The following is a 17,676-nucleotide window of genomic DNA, read 5'->3' as shown; positions in this document are numbered from 1 at the left end:
AGCCACCAGCACCAAAAAACTCATCCAGCTGGTTCGCTTGAGCGGATTGGGCGATCTGTGGTAGCAGCTGTTGGGGCTGGCCCCACTGGATCTGTTTGCCTCGCGTAGCCTCACCCACCAGCAAAGCAAGACTCCAGTCACCTTTCGTCCACACTGACTCAGTACTGTCGTCGATCAAATAGTGGCTTCCCACAAGAAGCAATACCTTGTTGTCCTTTGCAACTGTGGTGGGGAAAAACGCACGGCCCACACGATCCACTTGGCTGGTGGTTCTGGCAAAGACGCTGTATGCCTTCCACTGGTTTGCGTCGATCGCAGCGACAAGAGGCGCCCAGCTCTCTGCAGCGTCGATGTACCCCGCCACAATATTAGAATACGTGTACCCCACCAAATGACTATGGGGGTCTGTGTAGTCGATGTGACCTTCGGCAAAAGCAACCAAGACGCCACCGGCAATGACAAGCGAAGATGAGGCAAAAAACTTTCTTGTTTCATCTTTACCGTTCAGTTCCGACTGTCTTTTTTGGCACGAAAAGTTCAACATTCGGTGGCAGTTGCACTTCCTTTGGCTTATTCCCCTCAGCGTGCACAGCTCCATAGCTGCAGCATATCAGCACAACGAGGAGCAGCAGCACCGCAGCGGAAAACAGACGCCGCGGCATGTTGGGCCTCTCTCACTTCCTTCCCTCTTTCCCTCCTTGTGGTGGATCCGCTCAGGCAGCGACGGTTATGCGTGTGCGGTGTGTGTTGTGTGTTGTGGCGACTGCTAAGTGCACGGCGGCAAGCAGCGTTTGGTCCCGCTCCTTCGGCGTCTTTGTATGCGAGAGAAGTAGCAGGAAGGAAAAAGGGTAAAACCGTCAGCACTGCCAACATTGTCGTTGCAAGCATACATCAGGAGCTGCTCTGTGTCAGAACCAGTAAAAAAAAAAAAACGTACGCATCGAACCTCGTTTGGCAACCCTCTAGCCCAGCATTATATGAAGATAGGTATGATGCAGTACTGCTTCCTCCTTTCTTGCGTCCATCGTGTCCTTTTATTATTACTGTGGTTTTCTTCCCCTCTTTTTTTTTTCGGTGGGCATTGCGGTTACTCGAAAGCATCTTTGTTGTCGGGTTCCGTTGCTTAGGCTCATAAGCTAATAATAATTAAAAAAACGATCGCTGTGAAGGGGCACACTCGCATAAATAAAAAACACTGATAAGCGCCCCTTCCGCCAGCATTTCCCGCAACGCAAATATAGCATGGGAGTCACTCATCGTTTGCATTGGGTATACAGAAGAAGGAGAATGGGCGTTCTGGTTTGCGTATCCTTTTCGTTTTGCCCTTGACCTATACAGAAAGAAAGTTCAGGGACAATTAAAAAGTCAAACATAATGAAAAAAAAAACGGGGGGAGAGAGAGGGGGAGGCATGAAATGAATCTCACCTTTTAGCATACTACTGTTGTGGAGGCGATTGCAGTATTCACTATTCTTACTTTGCCTGTTCCTTTTCCTTTTCAGCTTGGGGGGTTCCTGCTAAAGTGACGCGTTTCAGTTTAAACTCTTTCAGAGTTGTCGTGTGGCGTGTCATTCTTGGCTGGCTCGTTTCCTCCGTTCGCCGTCTCACTTTCGGTGGTAACCAGCACCGTTGCGCCGGGAAGATGGAGCTCGTCGGGACGGCGGTAGGCAACGTACAACGCGATAGCAATACCCACAATCGTGACTCCCAGGCACACCCAGACGAGAGGAAACTCCTTTTTATCCTCCTTATTGGTGCTGTTACCCTCAGCAGACACGAAGTCTGACACAGCCAGAAGCGCAGCCGCGATGAGGGCGTACGTAGAGGCCATTGTGAGGCTCTTCGTGTTGTTCTTTGTATATAGTTAAAAGAAGTCCGTCAACGGGATGAATTCGCGAGAAAGCACAAAGAAGACTATTAGGTGCGGTGAGAAAGCAGAGAGAGAGAAAGAGAAAACTCGCAGGGCCGCCAAAGGGACACACAAGGAACAGTACTGCAAGAAGAATATCAAAGACAAAACGACAACGACAACAACGGTGAACGCAGGGGCACAGAAAAAATACGCAGAAAAAGTGGGTCCACGGGGGGGGGGGGGAAAGAATAGCTCATGTCTTGTTTTACCTTGTTTTTCTCTCTCCTTCGCATTTAGACCAGAAAAATGATGGGCGGAGCATATGTCGCAATGTGGCCAGGTATCATGTTGCTTACCTGTATATCAATATATATTTAACTCAAACGCTACAGCTAACCCAAGAGGACTCTGCAGCATTCATAATCATGGAATTCATGACAATAGATTGAGTTGCTGAAAGCGCCTCTGCCCCGCCTCCTGCGCGGGGGCATGGCGGACCGGGTTTGTTAGGCCTTCAGAAGTTGCAAGTTGCAACGAAGTGCCTTGGGGAAGGTATTACAATGTACATTGACGCCTGCTGGTCTATGCGCCACTCCTCCCAGAAGCACACAAACAGGCCAAAAAAAAATCATGCAGAGAATAGGAAAGATGAATACATACGTACATGTATAAAAACGAGTAGTGAAGTACAGATGAGGTATAAAAGGAAGCAAAGACATTTTTTTTCTTGCTTTGCATCGCCGAATTCCGCAAAGAGGAACACTATTTTTACGGAGCCCTCGCAAAAATGCATCAAAAAAAACTCACGGAGCAGATAAGAAATGAACCAAAGATGTCAACTCCGTTAATGTCATGTATTGGAATCCGTCGAATGCCTTTTTTTAGCACACGCAACGGCAAAATAGACTCTGCCAGAAAATCGTTGCGGGTGTGTTTGTCCTCATCATAAATCTGCACGACAAGTGTGGAGAGTTCCCAGTCCTGCACATCCCACGAAAACTCATTCTGCAGACCTTTTCCCCGCCATACCGGATGAAAGCCGTTGTTGCGAATCGTCCCCGTGGTCTTTGGGCTGCTATTGCCGTCTGGACCCTCAATAAAACACTTAATAAAAGGATCCACAATCTCGCCCTTATTGGCGCGGTTCGGTTTAGGGAGGCAAAAGGCAGAAATAATTTCCAAACTAAATGACCGCACCTGGGACCCGCGGCGCAGCCCAGTCTTCAAACGCAGGCTTTTAGGCTTCAACAAGTACCCGCAATTTCCATTGTCGGAAAAAAATCCCCTGTTAAGTCTCCATTCATAGGTTTCCCTCGATTGCCAATTGAGTGCCACAATTTGGCAGCCGCAATTCCAAAGGGTTTGGGGATCGTAGTTGCTGCTGTCAAACCGCGATCCCGCGGGGTAGGTGCGGGTAAGACAATACCGGTTAATCAATTTAAACTCCTCCGCCTTTGTTAGGGCGAGTTTTTTTGCCTTGGATTCAACCAGAGAAGTGCACTGGTACGCTTGTCGTTCCTCTAGGTAGGACATGTCATCAGTGCCTTTAAATCCAGCAGACTCAATGGAAACGATACGTGAGAGCTTTTCCGAAAACCTTCTTTCCTTCGTTTTCTGCTCCTTCCTCTTTCCCTCCTTGAACTGCCTGTAGGCGTGATTGGTCTCCAGTCTTTTCCTCTCCTCCTCCTCCTCCTCGTTTTCCTCCGTTTCCTCGCTGTCCGTCTTCCCCGCTTCAGCATCGGACGACGCCGACGCTGCACGCTTGCTCTTTACGAGTATTTTCCTCTTTAGGTTCTCTGGAGAAAACAAAAAGGTCGGAGGCTCCTGCGGGCCCCACGGGCTCTGGAATAGCATCTCCCCAAAGGTGTGGCACATAATATCCGCCATTCGATCTTGTTGGGCAGGGCTTGTGTGAACCTCGAGAGAAAGAATAACTGGGTACTGCGAAACCCGAAAGGCGTTCTCCTTGATCACGTGTATGCAGGAGCGAAACGATATCTTGGATGTTCGTGTATGACCGTGATAGACGACAGGCTCACCCGCAAAGCCATCCCAGCAATCCAACTCCACGCAGCGGCATCCATCAAGCAGAACTTTTTTGTACATCTCTGTCGATGACTTGCTTGTCAATTGATCCCCAGTCAAGTATGTATTGTGTGAGGAATTGATAAAATAGTTGCAAATTGGCTGATTCATATCATGGTATACCTTAAAGGTCTTTTCGCCATCCAAAATGCTGTTGAAACGGTGATCCCCTAGAAAGGCGAGGAAGGCGTTTAGATGGACCTCACCTGTGTGGACGGCAAATAGAGAGTTCAAAATATCCTTCACGTGAGCCCCATCCCGCTCCTCCCCCTGAGAATCGCAAAGAAATGAGTTGAATTCATCCCTCGTTATGCTGTCCCTTTCTGGGCCGGCAATACTTCGAAACACGTATTCAAGTTCGTCCAGCCTCGTCAAGGAAAGATACGCCTTTTCCAAAAAGGCGTAGTTCACATTTCCACCTGCAGCTTTTACCGTAGCTGTGAGTTCCTTGGAGAGGTCTTCGGAGAAATTCAAACCCTTGACAAGTTTACCAAGTTCACAGAGGCTAATGTCCCCACTGTTATCGGCGTCATACTTCATCCATATTGTCATGAACATCGCACGATTCAAGTCCCACACAACGTGCCTGCCCTTTGATAAGAAAAGGTACGAATCCAGTGCCACCGCCGATTTTGGATTTGCTTCGCACGAGCGATTAAGAAAATCGGTTGCCTCCTCGCTGTTGCAAAGAAGAACATCACGCGAGGCTCCCCAGAGACACGAAAAAAAAGCTCCTGCCTCAGCGCTCGATGTGGACTCGTTCTCTCCGAAAAATGCGTCTACCAGTTTTTGGGCGGTCGGAACATAACGAGACATCTTTTCCTCGACGGTAACTTTGCTCGTACATGCGCCCATTGCACGCCTTGATCAAAAACAATAAAAAAAAACTTTTTGTGCTTCACACACTGGACACTCCAACTTTGTGTTTATGTTATTCTACTTCGTCGCCTGTCTCGCTCCCTTTCCCGTTTCGCCCAGTTCTTTTTTTTTTTGTTTATTATTATTATTATTTCCTTGTTGTTTTGGGCGTGATTTGAACGGTGAGAGGCGGAAGAAGATTATGAAGAATGCTCAATGGTCAGAAGGAGCTGCAAAGTCCCCCGGCAACACACCTGCGCCCATCGTACTTAATAAGCTCCCATGCGGACACCGACATGTATATATATATACACTGCACTATACAGTTTGCCCCCACCACACACACACACCTGCCTTTAAATATATTCGCGTTACGTGCTTCTTTTTTCTTCCTCCACTCCTTTCGTTGGTTGCTGCGCAGCTTCACCTGTGGAGAGCAATTTGTTCCGCCATACTTGCGCTTCGTCTGTCAGTCGTTTGATAGCCTGGTTTAGCGGATCGACGGTTCCCTTCGCTTCAAGCAATCGCTTGGTAGTTTGGGTTTTCTCCCTCCAGTGCCGAAATTCATCCTCCGCCTCCATGTATTTTGCGCGCCCCTCCACTACCAGCTGTCGTAAGCGATCTTCCTCCTCCCTGCGCAAGGCCTCCGAGAGATGAGACTGCAACTTCGTCTGCAGGTAAGCTTCCTTCGCCGCCTCCGCCCGCTCCGACCAGAAGCCCAACATTGCACGGACCTTGGCGTCTCGAAGGCCAATTCGGTACGAAAGGAGGTTCTTTTCCTCCCGACACATGCGCCCTAATTCATGGGCACTTTTGCTAAGCAAGGACAACTTCGCCTCAGTCATCCGCACATCTTCATGATATATTTCCAATTTGCCGTGAAGAGCTTCCAGGTACAGTGCAACCTGAGCGGTAGTACCAACCGTGTTCCCAAGAAACTCTCCAACCAGGCGAAGTAGCTTCACAGGTGCCTGGCACCTTGATTTCCGCACATTGTCCCTTAAGAAGCCTAACTCAACCCGTGCCTGCTTTTCTTGTGCCTCCAGTGTATCCATGCGCTGCCTCAACGCACCCAGTTCCAAGCTCAAGGACGCAGCATCCGTGTCCCATGTACCCTCCTCCTTTAAGGCTTCCCTGGTGTCTCCCACCAACGCTTCTAGGCTTTCCAGTAGCCCTCGTCGAGCCGTTTCCCGCTGCAGAAGAAGATCCCCAACGCCGCGCTCCAGCTCTGTCAAGGTAGTCATCTCACAATTTGTTTTCCATTGTTGAAGCTCCTCACCAGGATTTAAGGGGGCTGGGGCGTGCAAAGATAAGTCAACGGAAAAGCTTTGTGCTGCCAACATGATGGAATGCTCGTGGAGCAGCACTTCTAAAGGAGGGCAAATAAGGAATTCCTTCAAAAAGGTTGAGGGAACAAGTCCCTTGGCACCGTTCACGTTCTGCGCCGTCCACCAACCGCTGGGGTGCTCCTCCAGGATGAGGACGAGGTCGTCCTTGGCAAGGGGCAAATAGTACCGGCCCGTATTGACGTAGTCATGGCTCGCCTGAAACACACGCATCTTTCGTTGCTCCTCATCCTCAGTAGTAGAAGTCGTAAAAGAGTCAGGAAAAGGAAAATGCATGGAACACGCAAGTGCTCTCCCCCCGCACCCCCAGCATCAATGCAAGACTCAAGGAGAGGAGAAGGATTGTAATGGGCTTCACTGCACAAATTGAAAGAGCCCCCCAAACACAGTTTGCTTCAAGGCGTAGTGAAAACAGACTGGACCGAATATTCTGTGCCAGGCTCCACATACACCTCACCGTAAGCTCCAGGGAGAAGAATTTCTGGCTGTCCAACAGGCTTCAACACCATTTTATGGCCAAACACGTGGTGGGGATACGTCACACCGCCAACAGTTTCCAGGTCTACACCCAGGTTTGTGAGCACGACCCTGAATGGAGAGGCAGTGACTCCCTCAAGTGGAGCTGGCGTTGCTTCCTCCTTTTCCTTCTCGGTTATCATTGGTGCAAATTCTCCCGCCTCCCCACTCCCCCTCTCTACCCTCCTTTTGGCAGGTTCAAGAAGACTCAACCACGGTGAAAAAGGGGAAGAAAAAAAAGGGCTACATAAAAGAGGGAGCACAAGAGCGAAGAAGCCGTAAAGGGCACGAGGATAAACACACACACATATGTATTTATTTAAATATACAACACTTTTATTCCTTCCCCCCTCTCTCACACTCCTTTTCTCTCGGGTTGGCAAACAGAGAGAACAACAACACCACCACCGATAGCGAGAGATGTTCACATGTAGAAGCCTTAGGAGAGCTACAAAACGCCATACATGTCTTGAAACGCAGCGTAGCGGAGGGAAAAGGCCTCTCTCAGCATTACAAACGGTGATGTTCCTTCTGAAAGTTGGCAAAACAGAACGACAGAATTAGGGCCTGTATGGGTCTTTTTAATGGGTTCCATCTTTTCCACAAAACGCTCCGAGACATTATACACGCAGGGCTCACGCACCCGCGAGGCGTAGTCCATGTCCTTCGCATGGATCAGCTTTTGCTCCTGCATAATCAAAAGATCTGATTTTAAACATGTAAACGAGTTTGGGTCATTAATCACGGAAGCCTGAAGGTTCCTAGGTCTCTCTACAAGCGGTCGATAAAACTCCCGCGGGAATGCGGATGGCTCAAGTGGTTTCTCAAACAAAAAAGACAAGCCATGCTTTGCTGCAAACTCCTTGTAGAGCTGGCAATCGAAAGGCGCGAGTTGAGGAAACAGGCAACGATTAAAGGCGTCACTACCGTAGGGAACAGGAAGAACTACGTCTGTGATATCGTAAACACCTAGTCTTATATCCTCCGCTGTAACCGTTTTATACTCACATGAAGCAGAAGACAAGCCCCTGGCAATAGAGCTGTCGAGGAGGCGCGACCGCACCACATCCCCTTCAACCACCTCCAAGCCCCTCGACAAGAGCCTTTGGGAGGCCATGGCGTTCCATACAAACTCCGCTGCACTAGATTGAATCCTCTCCCGGATGGGAAGAGACCCCCAGATTTCACAAAGATGTTGCCCCGCCTCCCCACTCTCATGGTAGTCTACCACACCCTTTAACAAGTCAACCACCCACTTTTGGGATCGCATGTGCTTCGCCGCAGCGGCCCACAACTTTGCTATCCCCAGTACGGTGCCGGGATCGGCGTTCAGGTACTTGATGTAGTAATCGTGATGCATGCCATCACACTCCGCGATGCATTGAAGCAGGCCCCCCACAGCTTGTCGGAAATCCCCTTTGGCGGCGAAAGCAGCGACATCAAACAATCTGTTCGACCCAATCCCAAACATTTCCAGACCAAAATAATTCACAAATCCTCCCTCGCTTAATACCTTTAGTCGATGGTTTATGGAGTCCTGGTCCCCGTCGACACAGCGCAAAACAAGACGGTAGTAATGCCCAGAGGGTCTCCGCAACAAAAAATCAAGGCTCTCTTCTGCGTGGTACGTTTGAGGGTTGAAAATAAGAGGATGCAAGTTGTAGTGACGCGAAGCGTGTGGAAGAAGTTCTCTTGTCATGCCAATGCAGAGGCCATACTGTGAAATACAGCCAAAGGAACCCCCAGCAGACTCACACAATAACGCGGAGCCCGGTTGAAGGGACAACGCATACCCCATACGGTTTTCAACGCTAAGAAGGGAATAGGCGTCCCTGTAGACGACGAACCGCAAGATAGGAGAGTCCCGCGGAAGCTTCCCCAAGATTCTCACATACTCCCCATAACTTTGCACACGCGGAGTAAACGTCTTGGTCGGGTCACCAAATGGAGTCGCCGCGTCATCCTCAATCAGGAGCGTTTTTTGGCGTGATATTTTCCGCCACTTGCCCTTGGGAGCCTTTTCCAGCGTAGCTACGCTACCACTTGCATCGATCTCATTCACCTGGAAGTCACTTGACTGTGCCTTGACCACGGCAATGGGAAGAGCAGCATCTGAGCAGCGACTACCAATGTCGCGTAGACGAAGCAACAGCCCCGAGTCCCTTTCCTCACGACCGAAGTCACGGCCCGAGAGCCAGTCACTCCGTGAAAAAACGGCGCCCGTCGTCGGGTTCCGCGCCGACCACCGCAAAATGGGCCCTTTGGAAGCCAGCTTCATCTACTTTAAAAACAATAGATTGTGTGTATCCCACAAAAAAAGGGGGGGAAGGAGAAAACAAGGGTTTGGAAAACAAGATAATTCCCGCAACACATCAGGGACAATACAAAGCACAAATAGACGCACACACACACATACATACATGCGTGGTGGGTGAGAAAGAATATTGTAAGCTTTACTTTCCCTTAGTGGAATGTCTCACGCAACCGAATGTGCCGGCCCGGGGCTGGCCGGCATGGAAAAAACCATACCAAATACATTTACGAACTAACTAGGCAGGGCGGATTCAATAGATATTTCATGACAGCTTCAAAACTTTGAAGCAGTGTTTCGAGACGCTACGGAATTCGACTATTGCATTTGTCATGCCGCGAAACACGGCGCCGCCAAGTGCATCCAGAGCAGCCAGAGAAGCTTCGTGCAGGTAATGGGCGACAACACTTGAAGGGCCAGCGCCGGCGCTCTACTACCAGTACAAGTGGGCTCAGGCTCAGTTAAATGACAAAACTTTCCATTTGCTGCGTGATGTCAGTGCGCGGCTTCAGGGCCTTCGGGGCCAGGTGTCCCGTATTGCAGGGGGTGAATCGCCAACACAGATTTGAAAATTAATCAACGCGGGGGGGCAAGCTCAACGAAGAGAAGGCATACATCCAGAGACTAATGCATGAAAGAGGGCCGCCCGCCACAGCCCACGCCGCCGCAACCCTCTCTTTTCCCCCGAGAGGCCATCGGTAGGCCACAAATACGGAGCAGCAATGAAGACCTTTTAAAACAAAAACAAAGGGAAACCAATGGAACGGCCTAGCGCACGCACTCGTTTGCCCAATGTGGGTTAAATGGAAAAAAAAAATAATAATAATAATCCAGGTCTCGGATGGTGACGATGGGAATTCGTCTCAAAAATGCACTCCGTGGCCTTGGCCCAAGCAAATTCACAATTTCGTTGCGCCCCAAATAAGAAGAAGTACGACGTGATACATCAAATGCGGCATTAATGCCGGGCGAAAATTAAAACGGGAACCGTGCGGGCCCATTGTGCTGCACCCAAGACTTCAATAACCAAAATGCTGGGCGTCCACCATTCGACATCCGGCCACGATGGGCGTATGCTGGCGAGCGTACCTGACAAAGGAGCCTTGCTTGTCAACTTGAGCTTCTAAAACCTACTCATGGCGAAAGCCTTACTGCAACAACATTAAAGGGATAGAATGCGGTCATTTGATGTTGTTATCAGCAAATGATTCGTAAGGCGTGAGCACTTCTCCCGCAAGTTTTCGCAAAGATTTTTTTTAAAGAAAAAAATCCTCAACAGTGTCATCGAAGGTGGAAAGCAAATAATAATAAAAAAAACACCCAGAGGAGACAAATTACGAGAGCATCGACCATGATGACTTCGACCCATTTACAAACTGTTGAATTGTTCCATCAACAGCATCAACCGCATAAGAAGCCGTGGCCTCATCGCCCCAAAACTGGTAAGGATTGTCAGCAAAAGGTAGATACATAGTGCTTTCGATCTCCTCTGTGCGAGCAGCTGCTTCCATCTGCACTGTCTTCAAGGACGGAGCACAATTTCCAAGCGTTTCGCTATCGAGGTAGCCACGCTCTGGAAGTTGATTGCGAATATGTGGAGGGAGGATACGTAACTTGTGCTCGTACATTTCCTCCTCCAATTGCATAATGGCACCTTCGGTAACAACAAGCCTTTCGTGTTGCATCGCATCAAAGACGTTAAAACGGTTAATGGGAATGGGGTTTTTTGGGCCCTTGGGGCCCTTCATTCGCTGCTTAGCAGCTGTCTTGTTGTAATCATACTGCTCATCGCACAACAGAGTGGGTCGAACCACCTTGTTTCGACCGTTAAAGAAACTACCAAAAAAGAAGGAGCGATCAAATTCAATGCTGGGGGAAATGCGGGAACCGCCATCCATGAATAGAACGCCACCTCCCGTATGCCGTACATCCCACTCCATTGTGCTACAAAGATCCAGATAGCAGCCTTGCGTAGGCTCTGGTAAAGTGAGTTTGTCTACAATCTGCAACCGTCCTTGTAGCATTTTAAGGGTCAACATCATGCGATTACTCTTACTCCAGGTTTTGACATCCATAGTGGGCATAAGCATATTCCATGGCTTGGATGGCTTCGTGCGCCCACCCCACGGGTACTGGTGATTTTTCCTATTGCCGACACGTGGCATCCCCATCCCAGTGTTTGGCCAATTCTTTTTGGCCTTTCGCCAAATCTCGCGTGTTTCGTAGTCCCATTTACTAGCGTAATTTTGGCATCGCACTAACCAGTAGGTGAGATTCTTGCTGAGCTCTTCGGTTTCAGGATACATGCCAAAAACAAATGGATCAAGCTCTCGGGTGTGTGTTACTTCGTTCTTCAGGTTAAACACAGGTACAATAATCCGTTGTTTTATGGTCCCACATGTGTAGACCATCGGTTTTGTTGTGTTAAAGTGCGGCAATTCGGGTAAGGGCTCGGTAAAGTACGGATGCGTGCGCTGGGGTGAAGGCAAATAGGGTGAAATTAAGGGTCGGGTAACGGTGTTATGCGGGTGGTACAGTGGCAGGGGGTGGGCCCCCGGTAGCGTCTGCGCTGCCCCCGCATACACGAAATCTCCCTCGTCCCTCGGAGCGACGTCGTGCACGCCCGAAGTGCGCCAATCGTAGCGTGGGCTAAAGACACTGGCACGCCTTACAGACGCCGACGGCGACAAAACAGTAAGTAATGCACGCCTCATAACAGGTGCACTCACTACGCCATGCGAGGAGAGGGGAATTGTAGTTTTCGAGCCAACCAGGGAGAGGAAGCACAAAAACAGATGAGAGTATAAGAATATTAGACGAGCATTGCGAACAAAACAATAATAATAATAAGATAAACACACACACACACACATCTTGGATATAAACATATTTACTCCTCCGTTTTGTTTGGTCCGTTTTTTTTTTGGGGGGGGTCTAATTTCTTCCTTTGGTGGTGGAGTTCTAGCATACAGCTGTAGTTTGGCCTAGAACCATTTTTTTTTTAAGCTTTACAGAGTGCTTGTCGCATGTCGCGCGGCCTGCAACTCGCGGTGCAACACCGCCACCAATTTCCTTTGCGTCTCAAGCTCCTCCAAGCAGCTCTGTAACCGCTCACTCAGTTGTCGGTTCTCGTCAAGGGCCTGCGTCAGCGCACGACTAAGTGATATATTATTTTCCTCGAGCTCAGCGCACCGCTGCAGCGTCTGCCCGCTCATGCTATTCAAGAGATTTATTTGTGAATTTGCCATTCTAAGGCGGTCAAATAAAACCGGCTGGCCAGCAGTTTCCTCCTGCACACATGCCTGTGAGTTCGATACAAGCTGCCAGGCCCCATTGTCCCCTGTAGTTTCGACGCTAGACGAGACACTCGTGGCGAAAGAAGGAAACAAAAAGGCCACCCTCGTTACGCGCAGGCGCGGGTTGGCAAGAGACGATACGGCCTCCACCACCTCCGCACGCAACTCTTCCTCATTTACTTCATGGGCATAAACGGGGCACACATGTCGAAGTGTCGCGCAGGGCGCACTCAATGATCGCCGTGGAGGCGAGACCAGGAACTTTTCCCGCATCTGAAGCGGAGAGGTTTGAACGCACAAAAAAACAACAACAACAACAAAGGCGGCACTTGTGGCCCTGTTAGAAGAAAAGAAAGGCAAAGAAGAAGCTTGACTGCAAGTCATTAGGGCACGTTGATGGAAGGCAAGAAAAGTAAAAGGTGAAAAGGGAGGAAAATTGGAGGGACAGCTCCTACGCCAATTGAGAGTAACTAAAAGGTGAAAGAGAAAACGGAGGTGAAAAAAAGCAGAAGCCAGAATGCTGCAAAAGGTGGAACTGCTTCTCTCAAGGGGGTTATTATTCAAGTACTGTGGGCGTCTTCCGCAGATCTTTCTGCCAACAAGAACCGCACAGCGGGAAGTGTCATATACCCACCACACCAGCGACGAGGGGCGCCAAAGAAGAAGGCACGAACTCAGCTATAGAGCAGACCGCCTTCTTCTCCTCATGCAACCGACATCATAGAGAGATCCATCTCCCCACCTCATTCCACAGGGGCTAAGAAGACGCCTCACCTCTTTGGGGGCCTGCATGCATTTCCCGGCACAACGAGATCAAGCCGCTGGCCTTGTCTTTGTGTCCTTTTTTTTTTTATTTGTCCTTCCTTCGAGGCGAAAAGATAAAGTGAGGGAGAAAAACAATAATAATACCAACCAAAAATAAATTTCGCAACTCCCCTTGCCTCTCGGGAAAGGCGTCAAAGAAACGAGAAAGCCCCGCCACGGAGAGTCAGGGTATGGAAAAGGGTCAAACTGTCGTCAAACCTGTCTCAGCCCTCCATTATTTCTAGTGAAACTGCCCTGATTCACACCACGGCACCACCGCGACAGAAGCGTTATGCCGTCGCCAATAAATCGCAACTCACTCAATGGTAAATTTGCCTAATTAGACAAATCATCATGTGCATTGAAAAAAGAAATGCCCCCTTAGTCCAGCCTCCCGTGCTGTGTCTGCAGTGACCCGATAGAGCAAAGGATGATGGTACGCAAAGTCGCCGTAAGAGTCCAATGGGTCACTAAGCCAATTTCCGTCACTCCACTCAGACAAGGGAGGGATAATGCTGTCCACACGCTGATTGATATAACACCACTCTCCCACGCCCCTGTCATTTTCTAAGAAAAAGTCTTCGCTTGGCGCCAGAACGGTCTCCCCTTCATGGCGAGCCGAGTGCTCTACATGGGCAATGGGAATTTCTTTCACAGAGACGGCGTCCACATTTCCTCCTTCTTTCAACAGTGCTGGCCTCGTGCGCGCAACAAAATGTGTAGTCAACACCTCTTGCGGCTCTGTTCGCGGGATTGAGCAAGACTTCCCCAGCGCAGGAGGACTGTGTGCAATGGGAGAGGCGTTGGGGCACAATGGAGGAAGCTGAGGCGACGTCAAAGAAATTCCTTCACCCCTCTCTTCGTCATCGCTAAGTCGCGGTGTTCGCTCGGTTGAGGAGGCGCAGCTCTGCGGGTAGCGCTCCACCGGATGAGGAGGAGTTCCTGGCATCGTGATGTCTGACACCTCCAACGTCAAAAATGAGAAGTCGTCATTCCTGTTCATCGCCGGTGAAGTTAGTGCACACGATGTTTCGGGGACGTCGCGCGGAGGCGGACTAACCGCAGCCAACACCTCACCGAAGCTACGAAAATTCTCCCGGGTCCCCAGCGACGCCAAACACTCATGAAAGGAGGGTAAATTTGTGCGCCATTGCGCCTTGAAGGGATTCCGCCGCGGAACGGGCTCAGCATCGGCGGCGCGCATCAGCAACCCTGCGTTATAAAAGGCGCGGACAGAGCAAACAAAAAAAAAGGAATAGGGAGAGGCAAGGAGGTGGCGAGAAAAGCACCACTATCACAGCACCATGAAGACCCTTAGCCAACCCAAAAACAATGATATAAAGGGTCATAGTAATCTAAACAGTGAATAATTGTAGATGCTCCTCGTCACCGGCGCCACCACCGCAAATGCACACACAAAAAGGACAGTTGACGCAATAAAGGGGAAAGGGGGACGGAGGAAGAAAAGGGTCCGCCACGTGTTGTGTCACAAACCCTTCAGTTCGTCCCATTCAACTAATAATAATAATAGTGGCAATAATAATGTTTTTTCTTGCTTTTGTTTTTTATGCCTTTACCGTCAGCGTGCAGGAGAGCAGCAGATGGCTCGACAGCGCAGGTCCGTCCTTGATGGGCTTAAACCAACCCGCACAAACATCCTCCAGCGATGGGAGCCTACCCACCTCCTCGCAGTGAAAAGACGACGCAGTGTATAGTATGTAGTCGTGTGTACCACACACGAACTCCTCCTCAGCCTCAGCCTCAGCCTCAGACTCGGCCCCAGCCTTGGCTTCCCGTGGGGGGATCGAAGAGGTCCGCAAACTAGCTATTATTGGGAAAAACACCGTAAACTGCGGCTCCAAAATTGAACTTTCCCCGAACGGAGAAAGCGAGGACCCACATCCAGAGGAACAAAACGAAACACAATCCCCCTTGAGGTCCGGCTGGACGAGCTGCCAAGTGCACAATGTAGAGGTAGTGTGGTCAAGCGGAGCCAAGACGCTCCGCAGCTCCGCATGCTTACTCAAGAGTTCCTTCATGCCACAGTGAGCTTGCTGGTGCCGGCACGTTGCGTAAGCGCTTCGAAAAAGAGGGCTCGTCCTCTCCATCTCCTCGGTGTTGTTGTATCTGTGCGGCAACCCATACAAGCTAATAGGATGTTGCTTCGACCCAATTTCCAGCAACGGTGACGAAGCATCCTCTCGGTATTCCCGCCAAGCCAACCGAAAATGCCGCAGTGGCCCTGTCACCTCACAAGGAGGAGCAAATGCCAGGGTAAGTGTTTTCGCTTCCCGCTTCACCACCCCAGGAAGATTGGCATCGTCGTGCAGTGTAGCGAGCTCCAATTCACGCACATTGTCCAGGGAACCACTGCGCGCATCAATAACTATCCTTGTCAGACGATGCAGTTGAAAGTGATTCGCACAAACAGCAATAAAACACCAGCGGCGCACGACGCACGAAGCAGATCCTGCCCTGATCATTACTGGGTCCCCCTCTGATCGAGTTACTCGCAACTGAAATTTCGTCTCATTGGCTTCATAAAGGCGCGTTAGATAATCGTACGGGGGTGAGTCAGGGGGTGACTTAAAACTGCCAAGCAGCAAAACTCGTCCAGTTCCCCAACTCTTCGTCAGGTGCATGTCCTCGTATAAAACCCGAATCATCTCTGAAATCAACGCACAGCGAAAGTTGTGCTGTTTCGCCGGCGTCCTCGAGAGGTCACAATTCACCGCAATAAAGGAAACGGGAGGCTCCTTCGCATCGGCAAGCATCTCAAACAGGGCATACGTGGCTGGTATGTACGGCTTTGAGTAACGAAAGCCAATCGACGGCAAGCTGCTGGCGTAGCCAGGTTCCGTCTTCGCACGACAAATCACCTGCCCAAACAGATTCACCTCCTTCTTGTCCGTCAACGTCAGCGAGCCTCTGTTGTACGCAAAAAGCAAACCAGCAGTGCAGCTACAGGCGAAGGAAGGCGAAAGAGCCTCCTCAACAAATTTTTTTATCGCTCACATTCTGCAACGCCACAAGGTCGGCGTGCGTGTCGACCACCTTTGAACAGCACCGCTCAAGCAACGAGCAAGACGGGAGTGGGCCCTGAAGCCGCAGCCTTCCACTGTCGTGCAATTGGCGCAGCTCACGAGGATCATCCAGTCGATAGGTGCATATCTTCAACGGCCGCGGATTCATTTTTCCCCAACTCTACATCCGCCCAGCGCCACACCTCCGTCCACCGCCCCGGAGTTCGCCAAGCTACTTCTCTCCTCGTCTGCCTCTTCCCCTTTGTTCGAGGCGTCCCCCGACTCGCTGCAGCCCCGAAAAAAATCTAACGCCCGTCACACGCAACAGAAAAAAAAAACACAGGAAACGGAAGGTAAATGGTAAAGCCACTGAAAGAGAGAAACAAAAAAAAAAAAGGAATGCAACAAAGCTGCCCACCACGGGCGGTGGCAAAACAAAGGCGCTTCCTTTTTTTTTTCATCTCACATGATAGAAACAGAGAGAATGCCTTCTAAAACAATACTTGCCGCGTCAACAACGGAAACGATAACAAGGAGACGCGGGCAGCCTCATAGCAGAAAGCATCTACTTTTCCTTTTCTTTGGATAAGGACGCGGTGAAACAGCGGGGGGTGCCACAAGCTGCGGCCCCGCGTTGCCGCCTGCGTGGGGCCTCATTCCTATCCCTGTTGCATCGATGCGAGGAGCCTCCCCCACACCGTTTGCATGCCGCTGCTGCTGCTGCTGCTGCTGCTCGCACGCATTTCCCCCGTTTCGAATGGTACGCACAAGCGTTTCAAACACTTCTTCTGCCATCCTTCGATTTTTGGCGGTCACTTCAAGAAAGGGACACTCCGCCTGCGCCGCAAACAAACTGCCCTGCTCCGCGCTTACCGCCCGGTAGTGCACCTCGTCAATCTTGTTTCCAACCACCACGCAGGGAACTGATTTTTCACCCTTTACGCGGCGCAGCTGCGCATATATCCGCTTCAGCTGCTGAAAGCTCTCCGCGTCGGTGATGCTATATACAAGGACAAAGCCTTGCCCCTTCCGCAAGTACTGATCACGCATCGCACCAAAGGCGTCTTGTCCTGCTGTATCTACTATTGTTAGCACGGCAGGTTGGTTGTCAAGGTCGATAGGCTTGCGGTACACATCCTCAATGGTGGCGTCGTACTTGTCAACGAAATGACCCTGAATGTACTGAATAGTCAGGCAACTCTTTCCAACACCACCGCTCCCCAAAACAACTATAGGGATATCCGGCATCGAAACTGCGCCAACGTGATACTGTCAAAAACGAGAATGAAACAACAGAACGTAAATAGGCTCGGAGGATAGATAATCTTGTGCCGCGTTTTGCGGAGCAGCGACGCCCCCTCGCCTCGGTAGGCAACGAACTCGCCGCCTCTAAATTGCACTGCAACGAAGAAGAAAAAGAAGATGAAAAGTACACAGCAGGCACCAGAAAAGGGCCAGCACATGGTTATTGAGAATCAGAGTTAAATATAAACCGCATCGGCATCCTCGCCGTCGCGTGCTCTCTCTAACACTGGTCACACTTAGTCACATCGTGTCGCTAGCCAAGGAAGAAAATGTCCTATTT

The 17,676-nt window shown here is 50.2% G+C and overlaps 9 protein-coding genes across 9 annotated transcripts, besides 9 other annotated features; all 9 read right to left on the bottom strand.

Annotated features, from left to right (window-relative positions):
* Tco025E_06129 (group II trans-sialidase superfamily) lies at positions 1 to 598 on the bottom strand (the record flags this gene model as incomplete). Its single annotated transcript, XM_029373018.1, has 1 exon — positions 1 to 598. A coding segment is annotated over one exon (598 nt), but the record flags the coding sequence as incomplete, so codon positions are not given.
* Positions 599 to 641: a microsatellite.
* An 89-nt stretch (positions 642 to 730) lies between these two features.
* Positions 731 to 759: a microsatellite.
* Positions 760 to 1,928: 1,169 nt separating this feature from the next.
* Positions 1,929 to 1,953: a microsatellite.
* Positions 1,954 to 2,644: 691 nt separating this feature from the next.
* Tco025E_06128 (phosphatidylinositol-phospholipase C) lies at positions 2,645 to 4,792 on the bottom strand (the record flags this gene model as incomplete). The annotated part of the gene is made up of 1 exon (XM_029373017.1): positions 2,645 to 4,792. The coding sequence occupies one exon, from the start codon at positions 4,790 to 4,792 to the stop codon at positions 2,645 to 2,647; it is 2,148 nt and encodes a 715-aa protein (XP_029226863.1).
* A 123-nt stretch (positions 4,793 to 4,915) lies between these two features.
* Positions 4,916 to 4,961: a sequence feature (A-rich).
* A 205-nt stretch (positions 4,962 to 5,166) lies between these two features.
* On the bottom strand, positions 5,167 to 6,417 carry Tco025E_06127 (uncharacterized protein; the record flags this gene model as incomplete). Its single annotated transcript, XM_029373016.1, has 1 exon — positions 5,167 to 6,417. One exon carries the CDS (start codon positions 6,415 to 6,417, stop codon positions 5,167 to 5,169), a length of 1,251 nt encoding a protein of 416 aa, XP_029226862.1.
* Positions 6,418 to 7,105: 688 nt separating this feature from the next.
* Tco025E_06126 (tRNA pseudouridine13 synthase) lies at positions 7,106 to 8,935 on the bottom strand (the record flags this gene model as incomplete). Its single annotated transcript, XM_029373015.1, has 1 exon — positions 7,106 to 8,935. The coding sequence occupies one exon, from the start codon at positions 8,933 to 8,935 to the stop codon at positions 7,106 to 7,108; it is 1,830 nt and encodes a 609-aa protein (XP_029226861.1).
* A 111-nt stretch (positions 8,936 to 9,046) lies between these two features.
* Positions 9,047 to 9,078: a microsatellite.
* Positions 9,079 to 10,302: 1,224 nt separating this feature from the next.
* On the bottom strand, positions 10,303 to 11,682 carry Tco025E_06125 (uncharacterized protein; the record flags this gene model as incomplete). The annotated part of the gene is made up of 1 exon (XM_029373014.1): positions 10,303 to 11,682. The coding sequence occupies one exon, from the start codon at positions 11,680 to 11,682 to the stop codon at positions 10,303 to 10,305; it is 1,380 nt and encodes a 459-aa protein (XP_029226860.1).
* A 141-nt stretch (positions 11,683 to 11,823) lies between these two features.
* Positions 11,824 to 11,840: a microsatellite.
* A 136-nt stretch (positions 11,841 to 11,976) lies between these two features.
* Positions 11,977 to 12,537, bottom strand: Tco025E_06124 (uncharacterized protein; the record flags this gene model as incomplete). The annotated part of the gene is made up of 1 exon (XM_029373013.1): positions 11,977 to 12,537. One exon carries the CDS (start codon positions 12,535 to 12,537, stop codon positions 11,977 to 11,979), a length of 561 nt encoding a protein of 186 aa, XP_029226859.1.
* A 23-nt stretch (positions 12,538 to 12,560) lies between these two features.
* Positions 12,561 to 12,584: a microsatellite.
* An 836-nt stretch (positions 12,585 to 13,420) lies between these two features.
* Tco025E_06123 (uncharacterized protein) lies at positions 13,421 to 14,272 on the bottom strand (the record flags this gene model as incomplete). Its single annotated transcript, XM_029373012.1, has 1 exon — positions 13,421 to 14,272. The coding sequence occupies one exon, from the start codon at positions 14,270 to 14,272 to the stop codon at positions 13,421 to 13,423; it is 852 nt and encodes a 283-aa protein (XP_029226858.1).
* A 312-nt stretch (positions 14,273 to 14,584) lies between these two features.
* Positions 14,585 to 14,612: a microsatellite.
* A 21-nt stretch (positions 14,613 to 14,633) lies between these two features.
* Tco025E_06122 (uncharacterized protein) lies at positions 14,634 to 15,842 on the bottom strand (the record flags this gene model as incomplete). Its single annotated transcript, XM_029373011.1, has 1 exon — positions 14,634 to 15,842. The coding sequence occupies one exon, from the start codon at positions 15,840 to 15,842 to the stop codon at positions 14,634 to 14,636; it is 1,209 nt and encodes a 402-aa protein (XP_029226857.1).
* Positions 15,843 to 16,640: 798 nt separating this feature from the next.
* Tco025E_06121 (putative small GTP-binding protein RAB6) lies at positions 16,641 to 17,339 on the bottom strand (the record flags this gene model as incomplete). The annotated part of the gene is made up of 1 exon (XM_029373010.1): positions 16,641 to 17,339. The coding sequence occupies one exon, from the start codon at positions 17,337 to 17,339 to the stop codon at positions 16,641 to 16,643; it is 699 nt and encodes a 232-aa protein (XP_029226856.1).
* A 158-nt stretch (positions 17,340 to 17,497) lies between these two features.
* Positions 17,498 to 17,521: a microsatellite.
* Positions 17,522 to 17,676: the final 155 nt, after the last annotated feature.

Source organism: Trypanosoma conorhini, assembly GCF_003719485.1.
Source record: "Trypanosoma conorhini strain 025E chromosome Unknown Tco_14.4_contig_00395, whole genome shotgun sequence".
Taxonomy (NCBI): Eukaryota; Euglenozoa; class Kinetoplastea; order Trypanosomatida; family Trypanosomatidae; genus Trypanosoma; species Trypanosoma conorhini.
Note: the sequence above shows the minus strand (reverse complement) of the source record. Positions and strands in the feature narration are given on the sequence as shown.